The sequence below is a fragment of the Carcharodon carcharias genome, chromosome 7, assembly GCF_017639515.1.
Source record: "Carcharodon carcharias isolate sCarCar2 chromosome 7, sCarCar2.pri, whole genome shotgun sequence".
Classification (NCBI taxonomy): Eukaryota; Metazoa; Chordata; class Chondrichthyes; order Lamniformes; family Lamnidae; genus Carcharodon; species Carcharodon carcharias.
The window spans coordinates 5,868,929-5,883,964 of record NC_054473.1 but is presented as its reverse complement, the minus strand read 5'-3'; the positions used below and the strand labels follow the sequence as shown (position 1 = coordinate 5,883,964).

Below are 15,036 nucleotides of genomic sequence, written 5' to 3'. Positions count from 1 at the left end.
TTAGTTACAAGGTTAGGTTGGAGAAGCTGGGGTAGTTCTCCTTAGAACAAAGGAGAGATTTGATAAGAGGTGTGCATGATTATGACAGGCTTAGATAAGGAAGACAAGGAAAAACTCCTTCCTTTAGGTGGTGATACAAGGATTAGGGGACCTAGATTTAGAGTTTGGGCAACAAATACCAGGGGATGTGAGGAAGAACTTCTTTTACACAGCAAGTGGCAATGACCTGGAACTCACTGCCCATGAAGGTGATGGAAGCAGGGAATAAACTTGCTGGGGTCGAATGGAGGAGTGGGACTGACTGGGTTGCTCCATGGGAAGCCAGCATGGGCTGAATGGGCTGAATGGCCTCCTTCTGTAGTGTGAATGACTCTTGAGTCTCTGGTTTGGGACTTGACCCCACAATCTTTTGACTTGGATAAAGCGCGACCAACATATTGTCCATTATCCTCCTGTGGAAATGCCTTTATGGAGTAGCCATCGTCAGAAACATGCTGGGTTGGGAGTTATAACTGAGAGGAATGGTGTAATTCTGTAAGAAAGTGTGCAAGGGCCACTTTTTCTTTCCTCTTTCCCACTGCATTCTCCCCCATCTGCCAGTTTTCCGCTCCCTAGGTGCTAGCTCACAATGGTTATTTTTTGCCCCATTTTAAGAGAATGCCAACAGTGCCGGACAAAGGAAGAAAGCCAACAGGGGACAGTCCACGCCATCCACTGCTGTGAGCCAGAACTGTCGCTTCAGTAATGTTATAATGCCCACTGGTGGCCTGACGATCCGTGACCCGACTACGGGAGCTCCTTACGTCCAGACCCAGCTATTGCAGGTAGGATTTCCCGATGGCTCAAAGCATAAGAGGTGCAGCATAGTACAATAGAACAACTGGTGTCTCAGCTTTGTCTAAAGTCTACTTTCAGCAATGGCATTCAGTACTACCCAACATGTTGTGCGGCACCACCACTGTGCTAAATGGGATAGATTTAGAATAGGTCTAACAACTCAAGACTGGGCATCCATGAGGTGCTGTGGGCCATCAGCAGCAGCAGAATTGTACTCGAACGCAATCTGTAACCTCATCGTCCGGTATATCCCCCACTCTACCATTACCATCAAGCCAGGGGATCAACCCTGGTTCAATAAAGAGCGCAGGAGGGGATGCCAGGGAGCAGCACCAGGCATACCTAAAAATGAGGTGTCAACCCAGTGAAGCTATAACACAGGACTACTTGTGAGGCAAACAGCAGGAGCAGCAAGTGATAGACAGAGCTAAGCGATTCCACAACCAACGGATCAGATCTAAGCTCTGCATTCCTGCCACGTCCAGTTGTGAATGCTGGTGGACAATTAAACAACTCACTGGAGGAGGAGGCTCCACAAATATCCCTGCCCACAATGATGGGGGAACCCAGCACATCAGTGCAAAAGATATGGGGAGAAGGCGGGAGAATGGGGTTGAGAAACTTATCAGCCATGATTGAATGGCGGAGCAGACTCGATGGGCCGAATGGCCTAATTTCTGCTCCTATGTCTTATGGTCTTATAAGGCTGAAGCATTTGCTACAATCTTCAGCCAGAAGTGCCAAGTGGATGGTCCATCTTGGCTTCCTCCAGATGTCCCCAGCATCACAGATGCCAGTCTTCAGCCAATTCGATTCACTTCACGTGATATCTGGAAACGGCTGAAGGCATTGGATAGTGCAAAGGCTGTGAGCCCTGACAATATTCTGGCAATAGTATTGAAGACTTGTGTTCCAGAACTTGCCATGCCCCTAGCCAAGCTGTTCCAGTACAGCTACAACACTGGCATACACCTGGCTACGTGGAAAATTGTCCAGGTATGTCTTGTACACAAAAAGCAGGACAAATCTAATCTGGCCAATTATTGCCTCATCAGTCTATTCTCCATCATCAGTAAAGTAATGGAAGGGGTCATCAGTGGTGCTATCAAGAGGCACTTGCTTAGCAATAACCTGCTCACTGATGCCCAGTTTGGGTTCTGCCAGGGCCACTCAGCTCCTGACCTCAGTACAGTTTTGGTCCAAACTTGGACAAAAGAGCTGAATTCCCGAGGTGAGGTGAGATTGACTGTCTTCAACATCAAGGCCACATTTGATGAGTGGCATCAAGGAGCCCTAGCAAAACTGGAGTCAGTGGGAATCGGGGGAAAAGTCTCCACTGTTTGGAGTCATACCTTGCACAAAGGAAGATGGTTGTGGTTGTTGGAGGTCAGTCATCTGAGCTCCAGGACATCACTGCAGGAGTTCCTCAGGGTAGTGTCCTCGGCCCAAAAACCTTCAGCTGTTTCATCAAAGACCTTCCTTCCATCATAAGCTCAGAAGTGGGGATGTTCACTTATGGTTGCACAATGTTCAGCACCATTCGCAATTCCTCAGATACTGAAGCAGTCCATGTCCAAATGCAGCAAGACTTGGACAATATCCAGGCTTGGGCTGACAACTAGCAAGTAACATTCGTGCCACACAAGTGCCAGGCAATGACCATCTCCAACAAGAGAGGATCTAACCATCACCCCATGATATTCAATGGCATTACCGTCACTGAATCCCCCACTATCAATATTCTGGGGTTGGGGTGTTGGGGGGTTGGGAGGGGCGGGGGGGGGGTGGTTACCATTGACCAGAAACTGAACTGGGCTAGCCATATAAATACTGTGGCTACAAGAGCAGGTCAGAGGCTAGGAATCTTGTGACAGGTAACTCACCTCCTGACTCCCCAAAGTCTGTCCACCATCTACAAGGCACAAGTCTGGAGTGTGATGGAATACTCCCCACTTGCCTGGATGAGTGCAGCTCCAACAGCACTCAAGAAGCTTGACACCGTCCAGGACAAAACAGCCCACTTGATTGGCACCCCATCCACAAACATTCACTCCCTCCACTACTGACACCAGTAATAGCAGTGTGTACTTCCAGAAGATGCACTGCAGGAATTCATGAAGGTTCCTGAGACTGCACCTTCCAAATCCATGATCTCTACCATCTAGAAGGACAAAGGCAGCAGGTAGATGGGAACACCACCACCTGGAAGTTCCCCTCCAAGCCACTCATCATCCTATCTTGGAAATATATCACATTCCTTCACTGTCGCTGGGTCAAAATCCTGCAACTCCCTTCCTAACAGCACTGTGGAAGTACCTACACCACATCGACTGCAGTGATTCAAGAAGGCAGCTCACCATCCACTTCTGAAGGGCGTCTAGAGTTGGGCAATAAATGCTGGCCCAGCCAACAAAGCCCACATCCTGTGAATGAATTTTTAAAAAGTTTCATTTTTGGAACTCTTAAACACAACTGCTGTATGTTTCTTTAAAAGTAAAACTTAACACTGGCCCTTATTGCAAGGAGATTGGAGTACAAGAGTAAGGAAGTCTTGCTACAATTGTATACGATTTTGGAGAGCACTCAACACAGTTTTGGTCTCCATATCGAAGAAGGATAAACTTGCCTTTGAAAACAGTACAGCAAAGGTTCACTGAATTGGTTCATAGAATGAAAGGTAATGCTATGATGAGAGGCTGTGTACATGGGGCCTATATTCTGTGGTGTTTGGAAGAATGAGAGGTGATCCCATTGAAAGGTACGTGATTCTGAAGGGGCTTGACAGGGTAGACACTGAAAGCTTGCTTCGCCTAGCTGAGCAATCTAGAACACGGGCACAACCTCGTGATAAGGGGTCAATTGTTTAGGACTTGGATGAGCAGAAATTTCTCCACTCAGGATGTTGTGAATCTTTGGAATTCTCTACTCCAGAGAGTTATGGATGCTCAGTTGATGAATATATTTCCAGAAGGTATTCAATAAGGTGCCACATAAAAGGTTACTGTACAAGATAAAAGCTCATGGAGGTGATATATTAGCATGGGTAGAGGATTGACTAACAGGAAGCAGAGATTGGGGATAAATGGGTCATTTTCAGGTTGGCAGATTATCAAATAGTGGAGTGCTGCAGAGATCAGTGCTGGGGCCTCAGCTATTTATGCATTATGTTAATGATTGAGTAAAGGGACTATATTGTAGCCAAATTTCCTGAAGATACAAAGATAGTTAGGAAAGAAGTTGCAGACTCTTTGTATCCTCCTCACAAAGGGATATATAGATGGAATATAAGTGGGGTAAAAAATGGCAGATGGCTTATAATGTGGGAAAATGTGTGTTTGTCCATTTTGGCAGGAAGAATAGTAACGCAGAATATTATTTAAATTGAGAGACTGCAGAATGTTGTGGTCCAGAGAGACCTGCAGGTACAGCAAGTCATTAGGAAGGCAAGTGGAATGTTGGCCCTTATTGCAAGCTGGATTCCTGTTCTTTACTGCGGTTGGGTCACAGTTTACAATTTGTGGAGGCTGATTGATCGTTTCGAAGCTGTTTCCTCCACTGAGGTTCCTGCTGTCCTCCAGCGTCTCATCCACCCCAAACTATTAGCACATTTTGGAGTTGGGCTGGTTACTCAGCTTGCATTGAATCCTGGGGATCAAATGGGAGGACTGCCAGACTAATGCAAACGTCCTCCATGAAGCTGTGTCTACCAGTATTGAAACCCTGCTCCTGCAAAACCAACGCCGATGGACAGGCCATTGCGTCCAGATGCCCAAGAGCTGCCTCCCTCGGCAGGTTCTCTCCTCACAGCTCTCCGTTGGCCAATGTTAAAAGGGCAGCCAAGGAAAAGTTATAAGGAATACGCTCAAGGTCGCCCTTAAGCATGGAGGCATTAATAACACTGACTGGGAGGAGAATGCTGCCGATCACTCAGCATGGCATCACCTGGGCCATCAAGGCACAAGCCACTTTGAGGCTCAGCGACTCGACAGTGAGGCGGAGCGGCAGTGACAGAGGAAGAAGGAAGCCAACCCCAGGGCTGCAATTTCCACTCCTCTGTTCAACAACGTTCCCCCCACTGCAGAAGAACACGTGGATCCAGAATTGGGCTCTTCCTTCATCTGAAGTTTCACCAAGCCTAACGGATGCCATCCTCGATTCTGAGGGACCGGCACCAACGACGCAGCCCCCTCTCAGTATGTGGATGAGACTGGTCACAGGCAGTGCAGGCTACTGTCCTTAGGATTTCAGGTTTTAACATTGGACCTGGTGCATTCTTCGCCACAAGAATCATCTAAGAATTGTAAGGATTGTTGTCCTCCTGTAGTTCTACCCTTCACCTTTCTATGCGCTGGCTATCTACATGCTCTTATTAACAGCCTTGTGTTAATTTATCAATTTTCGTGTTACACATAATATGGAACTTGCTTTTAGGGTCACAGTGTGTGTTTTCATACCCCCAGACATTTATGGGGGTAATTCTGCTCTCTCTAAACTTGGATAATACCTGCGGATTGGATGGAAAGTGGACTGAGGGATTTGAAAGAGTGGTGGCTATGGTATAAACATGGAGCTGTTTGAAGCTATGTTTGAGGACCCTAGAGAAAATGAGGGATGGGCAGTAACTTTTGACGACTGAGGCAGTTGAAGATTTTTTTTTAAGGAGGTGGGTGATGACAATTGTGAAGGAGAGGGGAACAATAGCTGCGCATGTGAATTGTTTGTGAGAAAAAGGACAAGGAAAGATGGCTGTGAGGGAACAGGAGGGGACCTCGACAAAGGATTAAACATGGCAGGGATGATGGGGAGGTAGAGAAGTTATAGAATTGCATGGATTTAGAACAGGAGGGCCTAGGCGGCTGGACAGATGGTCTTAAACCAGTGGGCTTCTCATACCTGGAGCTGTGATGGAGCAGAAGAGGATTGCAAGAGGCAGTTTGAGACCTGTACTTTGGGATTGACTACTCTGGGGAAATCCTGGGTTAGGAGGATTTCATTACAGGAAGAGGTGGTGTCACTTACAGGAAGAGATGGTCCAGCCAGGTCCATTAGTGATGCCCAGCTCAGTCATTTTATTTTTTTTATTCATTTATGGGATGTGGGTGTCGCTGGCTGGGCCAGCATTTATTGTCCATCCCTAATTGCCCCTTGAGAAGGTGGTGGTAAGCTGCCGCCTTGAACCGCTGCAGTCCATGTGGTGTAGGTACACCCACAGTGCTGTTAGGGAGTTCCAGGATTCTGACCCAGCGACAGTGAAGGAACGGTGATATATTTCCAAGTCAGGATGGTGAGTGGCTTGGAGGGGATCTCCCAGGTGGTGGTGTTCCCATGTGTCTGCTACCTTTGTCTTTCTAGATGGTAGTGATCGTGGGTTTGGAAAGTGCTGTTGAAAGAGCCTTGGTGAATTCCTGCAGTACATCTTATAGATGGTACACACTGCTGTCTGTGTTGTTCGTCGGTGGTGGAGGGAATGAATGTTTGTGGATGTGGTGTCAATCAAGCGGGCTGCTTTATCCTGGATGATGTCAAGATTATTGAGTGTTGTGGCAACTGCACTCATCCAGGCAAGTGGGGCGTATTCCATCACACTCCTGACTTGTGCCTTGTAGATGTTGGACAGGCTTTGGGGAGTCAGGAGGTGAGATACTCGCTGCAGGATTCCTAGCATCTGACCTACTCTTGCAGCCACAGTATTTTTATGGCTAGTCCAGTTCCATTTCTGGTCAATGGCAACCCCCAGGATGTTGATAGTGGGGGATTCAGTGATGGTAATGCCATTGAATGTCAAGGGTTGATAGTTAGATTGTCTCTTGTTGGTCATTGCCTGATGCTTGTGTGGTGTGAATGTTACTTGCCACTTGTCAGCACAAGCCTGGATATTTTCCAGGTTTTGCTGCATTTGGACATGGACTGCTTCAGTATCTGAGGAGTTGCGAATGAACATTGTGCAATCATCGCGAACATCCCCACTTCTGACTTTATGATGGAAGGAAGATCATTGATGAAGCAGCTGAAGATGGTTGGGCCAAGGACACTACCCTGAGGAACAGGGTGTGCTCCAGTTTGAATGTCAGAGATGTGAGCCTGAGGGAGTCTCTCACCTCCAGAGTAGACTAAATAAAACATCAGGATGTGTCTCTGGAATTGGCACCGTTTTTATAAGGCAGCTGTAATGTTGAAAATTCAATTCACCTTTCTTAACCTAGGGTGAAAATATATATTATTGCAGTGCCTTAAATTCACAATCCGACAGGCTCATCGTAGCCTAATGCAGGCTCCTGTCTGCAATGGATTTTTCATGGGCTTTTGGAAGTTTGCTGACAGTGGGGGGTAATTCTTTTGAATGTTTTGTGTTATTTTTGATGCTGTTGTTTGGAATCTCTCCCTGGAAATTCTTGAATGACTAATTTCAGTCAATTGCTGCTTGATGTTTGGCCATTTCAGTTGAAAATTATCAGTTTATTTATATCGGTTGCCATGTTAGGATATTGAAACCATGGAAAGGCAGCAGTGAAGGGAGGCTTTTAAAATGGGGACTTAATTACTTTATTGTTAAGGGAGATGGAATGGGAGGGTTTCAACTTTATGAAAGGCTTTGAGAGAGTAAACAGTGCAAGATTGGCTGGCCAGTAGAAACAATCAGTAGGGCACAGACTGGGGGATATGTTGACGGATTAAGTATGATCATGACTTTGGAGCCTGTGTGTTTGGACTTGAAGAGTGACTGTTACCTTCGGTGCCCTTTTACTTAACAGATGGGACACCATTTCAAACTGAGGGTGGACAAAGCTAAGGCTGGAGTCGGGACTCTCCACTGACCATGATCACATGTAGGGTTATGGAAGCAAAAACCCTGCCATCATTTCAGAAGTGGTTGACTGCTATGATGTGGATTGTAGGGATTGTTTTTGATAAATGGGCCGAAAGGCCACCTTCCATCAGCTTCTACTTCTGATGTATGTTATTAAACATTTTGTTTTAGGATGATCCGTCAGGAGATGGGGATCTGGCCTTCCAGCTCACAGCACAGTCTACAACGTCTCATTCACAGCTCACTGTTGATCTTCCTGTCAATATTCTACAGGTACCACCCTGCAGAGATGTTACTTCACAAAGCCTTCTCTTGGATTGCTCTCCTTTAGAGCAAAGAGATTAACAGAAGAGTTAATGGGGGAGATTTAGTGCTGAAAATCATGAGGGTTTTGATAGAATAAGGAGAAGTTGTTTCCAGTGACAGGAGGACCAGTAACCAGCAAAACACGGATTGAAGGCAATTGGCAAAGCAACTTGAGAGGAGGAAAGAATTATGCAATGAGTTGTGATCGGAAATGCTCCATCTGAAAGGACAGTCAGTAAAAACATATTCAATAGTAACATTCAATGGGGATTGAATAAATACTCAAGGGGAAAAATATGCAGGGCTAAGAGGAAAGAGCAGGGGAGTGGGACTGATCAAGTAGCTCATTCAAAGAGCCAGAACAGACACACAGCCAAATGGCCTCCTGTGCTATCAGATCTTGATTTTGAAATAGGTCATCGTCTTGGCCCATTAATCTAAAGCCTTGTCTGTTGTTCCCTTTCATACTTTCCTTTCATACTCTTGAAATAGCTTTAGGAGTTGCAGCCAGATGACACTCTGATCAACGTGTTATAACTGTTTCTGTCACCCATGGAAACCCATCACTATACTTATATCACTGAGCCATGCTACATTTCCCCCTTATTCCCAATGACTTCAATTTTGCTAGAGCTCCTTGATGCCAGACTGTCAAACGCTGCTGTGATTTCAAGGGCAGTCACCCTTGCCTCACCTCTGGAATTCAGCTCTTTGGTCCATGTTCTGGAACAAGGCTGTGATGAGGTCTGGAGTGTCCCTGCAGGAACCCAAGCAGAGCATGAATGGCAGCTTCTTTCTGAGTTTGAGCAGCTTTATAGCACTATCAATGACACCTTCCCACATTTTGATGAGGAAGTAATTGTTTGGATTGGATTTGTTCTGTTTTTCTTTTTGTGGGTAAGACATAACTGGGCAATTTTCCACATTGTTGGATCAATGCCAGTATTGTAGCTGTACTTGAACAGCTTAGCTAGTTCTGGAGCACAGCTGTTCTGCATTCCAGCCAGCATGGTGTCAAGGCCCATAGCCTTTGCATTATTCAGTGCATTTAGCCATTCCTTGATATCCTGTGAAGTGAACCAGATTGACTGAAGACTGGCATCTCTAATGCTGGGGACCTCGGGAGGAGGCCACAGTGGATCATCCATTTGGCTCTTCTGGATGAAGATGCTTGCAAGTGTTTTGGCTTTAGCCTTTGCTCTGATACGCTGGGCTTCCCCATCATTGAGGACAGGATATTCATGGAACAGTCTCCATGAGGTGGAAGAAGTTGTAGGGATGACAGTTCTGGGTGTCCCTTTGTCATGTCTGATGCCATCTGATCTGTCCTGTTTTATTTGGTACAGCTGAATGGTTTTTTAAAAAAAATTTCCATGGGATGTGGGTGTCACTGGAAGACAGGCATTTGTTGCCCATCCCTAATAGCCCTTGAACTAAGTGGCTTACTACGCCAATTAGAGGGCAGTTAAAAGTCAACCACATTGCTGTGGGTCTGGAGTCACATGTAGGCTGGACTGGGTAAGGACAGCAGATTTCCTTCCCTAAAGGTCATTAGGGAACCAGACAAAGTTTTTACAAAAACAGAATTACTTGGAAAAACTCAGCAGGTCTGGCAGCATCGGCAGAGAAGAAAAGAGTTGACGTTTCGAGTCCTCATGACCCTTTGACAGAACTAGGTGAATCCCAGGAAGGGGTGAAATATAAGCTGGTTTAAGGTGGTGAGAGGTGGGGGTTGGGTGGGGGGAGGTGGAGGTGGAGGGGGGTGGTGTGGTTGTAGGCAAAAGCAGTGATAGAAGCAGATCATCAAAAGATGTCACAGACAGCAGAACAAAAGAACACATAGGTGTCGAAGTTGGTGATATTATCTAAACGAATGTGCTAATTAAGAATGGATGGTAGGGCACTCAAGGTATAGCTCTAGTGGGGGTGGAGGGAGCATAAAATATTTAAAAATAATGGAAATAGGTGGGAAAAAGAAAAATCTATATAATTTATTGGAAAAAAACAAAAGGAAAGGGGAAGAAACAGAAAGGGGCCGGGGATGGAGGAGGGAAGTCAAGACCTAAAGTTGTTGAATTCAACAAGTCCGGAAGGCTGTAAAGTGCCTAGTCAGAAGATGAGGTGTTGTTCCTCCAGTTTGCGTTGGGCTTCACTGGAACAATGCAGCAAGCCAAAGACAGACATGTGGGCAAGAGAGCAGGGTGGAGTGTTGAAATAGCAAGCGACAGGGAGGTTTGGGTCATTCTTGCGGACAGACCACAGGTGTTCTCTGGAGACCAAACGTAAACTGGGCGACCGCTTTGCAGAACACCTGTGGTCTGTCCGCAAGAATGACCCAAACCTCCCTGTCGCTTGCTATTTCAACACTCCACCCTGCTCTCTTGCCCACGTCTGTCCTTGGCTTGCTGCATTGTTCCAGTGAAGCCCAACGCAAACTGGAGGAACAACACCTCATCTTCCGACTAGGCACTTTACAGTCTTCCGGACTGAATATTGAATTCAACAACTTTAGGTCTTGACCTCCCTCCTCCATCCCCAGCCCCTTTCTGTTTCTTCCCCCTTCCTTTTGTTTTTTTCCAATAAATTATATAGATTTTTCTTTTTCCTACCTATTTCCAATATTTTGAAATATTTTTAAATCTTTTATGCTCCCCCCACCCCCACTAGAGCTATACCTTGAGTGCCCTACCATCCATTCTTAATTAGCACATTCGTTTAGATAATATCACCAACTTCGACACCCATGTGTTCTTTTGTTCTGCTGTCTGTGACATCTTTTGATGATCTGCTTCTATCACTGCTTTTGCCTACAACCACACCACCCCCCTCCACTTCTCTCTCCCCCCCCCCCCCCCCCCCCCCACCTTAAACCAGCTTATATTTCACCCCTTCCTTGGATTCACCTAATTCTGTCGAAGGATCATGAGGACTCGAAACGTCAACTCTTTTCTTCTCCACCGATGTTGCCAGACCTGCTGAGTTTTTCCAGGTAATTCTGTTTTTGTTTTGGATTTCCAGCATCCGCAGTTTTTTTTGTTTTTATCTCAAAGTTTTTACAATTGACAATGATTTCATGGTCACCATTACTATACTAGCTTTTTATTCCAGATTAATTAATTGCATTTAAAATTCACCTGCTGTGGTAAGATTTGAACCCGTGTCCGTTTGGGCCTCTGGGTTACTAGTCACTACATCGCCATTTCCCCCATGCTTGGCTTGCTAGGCCATTTTAGAAGGAAGCTAAGAATCAACCCCACTGATCTGGGACTGGAATCATACCGGATAGCAGATTTCTTTCCCTGAAGGATGTTCTTGAACTAGATGGGCTTTTATGTCAATCTGGTAGTTTCATGATCACTGTTACTGAGACCAGCTTTTTATTCCTGGTTTAGTTAATTAGTTGAATTTAACTTGCTGAGCTGCCACGGTGAGATTTGAACTCGGGTTTCTGGATCATTTGTCCAAGCCTCTGGATTACAAGTCCAATAACAGAACCGTTATACTACTGCTCCCTTCTTGCTTGATGGATCCAGGTGGATTTAGTGGGATCTAGAGCTGGCCTCTATGTCAGAAGGTTATTTGGGTTTGGGCTCCACTGGGGGTGGTTTGGTTGGTAATCTAGACTATCACCAATGGAACCTCCGTCCTTTGGATGAGATTTTGAAGGCATTGGCTGCTGGTGTGCCCTTCAGGATCTCACGCTGTGATTTAAAGAATAGAAAGTTATTGCAGTCCTACGTCCAGCATACATCCTTTGCCAACACCAAAAAGTAGATTAACCGGTCATTTCACTTAATGGATTATTGTTTCCCTACTATTTTATTTTAAGATATTTCAATGCTAGAATTACACAGAATCTACAACACAGGAACAGGGCATTCAACCCGGTTTGTCCGTGCTGGTGTTTAAGCTCCATATGAGCCTCCTCCTATCCCACTTCATCACACACTATCAGTATATCCTTCTATTCCTGTCTATTAACCTCATCTGCTAATCTAGCTTCCCCCTTAAATGTATCTGTGCTATTCACCTCAATCGCCCCATAGGTAGTGAGTTCCACATTCCGCATAAAAAAGTTTCTGCTGAATTCCCTCTTGCATTTATTAATGACCATCTTACATTTATAGCCCCTAGTTTTCGATATGCTGGAAGTAGAGATTTCCTTAGCCTTCTCTCCACAGTCACAGAATGGTTACAGCACAGAAAGAGGCCATTCGGCCTATTGTGTCTGCACCGGCTTTACAAATGAGCAATGCACCTAGTGCCGTTCCCCTGCCTTCTCCCCATAACCTAAAAGGGTTCTTCTTGCAAAAGAAGCTCCGGTCTGTTTAGTTTAAGGTGTTGTATAAATGTGTGTCTTGCTTTAGGTGTAGGATTAGTGTTGGTAACTGATGCTTAATTTGATCCTTACAGGAGCCTCACCCATCAGTTGAAGATGACAGTACTGGCAATTCCCAGTTTACTGGAAGCACTATAAATCTTCAGGACTTGGAGTAACATAATCAGAAAAGCTAACAGTGGGATTCAGGTCCAGCTGATGAAATTTGCACTTCCTACAGAGCCAGACACAGCCCAGGAACTGGGAGGTTCAGACTGTGGTTCTGGGACATGTTGGGGGGGCCCAATGTTGGAAATCACAAAATCATAATAATGGTTTAACTGTGCTGCTGAAAGTGCGATTTCCTCGAGACCACAGGCTGCGATTCCATACCCAGAATCTGGGGACCCACTGAAACCTGAGCTTTGAATTTTAGGCTCCTGGAATTTGCAGCTTTGTGGGGGGCTGTCTGCTGCTGGAGGAACGAGAAAAACCTGGCATGTCGAGTCTGGGTTTAAGCTTCCCCTTTCGCAATGGTAACTAGTGGGAAAAGGCTGCAATTCTAAAGTTAACATGAGGGCTGTGTAATTTAGATTCTTTTCCCTCAGAGGGGTGGAGGGAGCGCTTCTGTAAATCATTACTGCCCTTCATTTACATACTTTTTCTCTCCTTTTTCAAACACGGATGGTTTCTAAACATATGTAGCTATCAAGGCAACAAAGCTTAACTGATCTCTGAGAGGTGTGCATTGGACTTTTATATTTCTTTCTACATCTGCCTTAAAGAGGTGGCCTGGGATCAGCTGGGGATGGAATATAGCATCTCAATAAAACTTACTGGACAGTGTCCGATTCCTGCTGTTCCAATCTGAGCTGTCAAATCTCTAACTGACTGAACTATACCACAGTGTGCACGGGATACAGAGCCTCATTTCTTAAGTTCACTGCTGAGATTTTGAAACTAAAAATCTATTAAGCCTCCTCCCAGGTCCAATTACAAGGAGGCCTGTGTTGCATTCTAAAAATGGAGTGGCATAGACGTCAGTGAGTAACTGTGGCCTGGCTCTGGAGATCACTGGCGGCCATTAATGCACCTTATCTGGCCCCCGCCCCCCCCCGCCCTCCGTGTTGGCTGGCGTGAGATTGTGTAAGAATGACTGCATATTAGCAGAGATGCTTGGATCACAAGTTACGATGGGGTGATTGAGTCTGGGGAGCGTGTCTAAAGTCTGTCACGTTCTGGGTGAGTAAGTCTGGGGAGTGTGTATAAAGTCCATCTCATCATTCTCTGCTCTCTGGACACTTTGTCAGGGAATGTGAACTTTCTGCTGTGGTGGCTTTGTCACCACAAACCTTGCCTCCTTAACACGAAGTTTAAATATGTATATTTTAAATGTTTTTATATTGTACAGTATGTATATTTATTTATTCTTTTGTACATTTCTAAAGAATATTTGTTGTGGGAGGAGATTTTGAGTGAGCAGATATGGTTGAATTTGCACTCATTTCTACTGCCTTTGCATAAATTACACACCATGAAGGCAGTGAAATTCGGTGGGGTGGGGGTGGGGGGTGGGTTGGTGCATTTACTGAGCATTAAATCTCGGTCAGGATAGAAATGGACTCTTGACAACTTTTAATTTTCACAATTAAACGGTTGGGAGAGGGAGGGGAAAATACTGCTCCATTTCTTGCTTCGATGAAACCGGTTCCTACACAGACCCTGTATGTTCTGTGTACAACTGCAAGTGTTAAAACTACTTAACGGCCTGGTTAATGCTTAAGATTTTGAAACTTAAAACTTCCTATAATTTGTTTGTCCGCGTTGTGGGTTGAGCAGTCTGGCCCAAACTCATGCAAGGCAGCATATTTATATTAAAAGAAAATGGAATTTTGGCATTTGTCTCCAGTTATTGACCTTTCCTTGGCAGTTTAACCTTTTTAACATTAGCAAGCGTTTATTGCAAAATAAGCCTTTATCTTGTTTTAATTATTCCTGTTTTTTCCTCTCTGGTAGCTGTCACATCCTCCCCGTCTGTCCTTTGATTTTGCTTTTCCAATAGCGAATCTAAGTATTTAGTGTAATGGGAATGGTCTAAAGTAACACAGTTTGAGAATTTTAATTCAGTTTTTATTCAAAACCTGGAAATAAGCTTGTATTGTGAAACTGGCGGATTGTGAAAAACTCCAACTAGTTCACCTAATGTTTATAGTAGCAAGTCAGACTTGGTTAATCATCTTGACAGTGAGGGAAAACAGTGATCAGAATTCAATGATCATTTACAGAGGAGAAACTTAACACAGTTACTAAGATGCTAGATTTCAGTAATGCTAACTTTAACACAATGGAAACACAGACATGCTGTGATTGAGTAAAACTATAGTTATTTGAGTACTTGAAAACATTTTGGTTTACTACAGGACTATCGGTAGGATTTTCCACACCCACCCACTGTCACGATCTTCCGGTCCCACCGCAAGTCCGTGGACGTCTGGCTGGGGCACCACCTCACCCACGGCAGGGACAGAAAATCCCGGCCTTTGTTTAACGCCTAAGTGGCAAAAGCTCTAGTAACCAAATACAACAGCCACACTTGACAAGATAGCATAACTCAAGGGAAGTGTATACCAAAGCGTAAAGAACAGTAGTTTCTGTGGACTGGGAGAGAGCCAATGGACAGCACAAGTGATTTAAAAAAAGGAATGTCAAGATTAACACAATTTTTACTGTTATATTAGGAAAGAAAGGATAATGTGAGCCCTTTAAA

General features: G+C 45.0%; 1 protein-coding gene across 1 annotated transcript in view; it reads left to right on the top strand.

Moving 5' to 3' along the window:
- Positions 1–14,163, top strand: part of si:dkey-156n14.3 (zinc finger protein ZXDC) — a 35,963-nt gene extending 21,800 nt beyond the window's left edge. Inside the window, exons 8-10 of the mRNA XM_041190980.1 lie at positions 655–824; positions 7,817–7,918; positions 12,365–14,163. Of these exons, the coding sequence (XP_041046914.1) occupies positions 655–824; positions 7,817–7,918; positions 12,365–12,448 (356 nt within the window). The 3' untranslated portion in view covers positions 12,449–14,163. The remainder of the gene's footprint in view (positions 1–654; positions 825–7,816; positions 7,919–12,364) is intronic.
- The last annotated feature ends 873 nt before the right edge of the window (positions 14,164–15,036 follow it).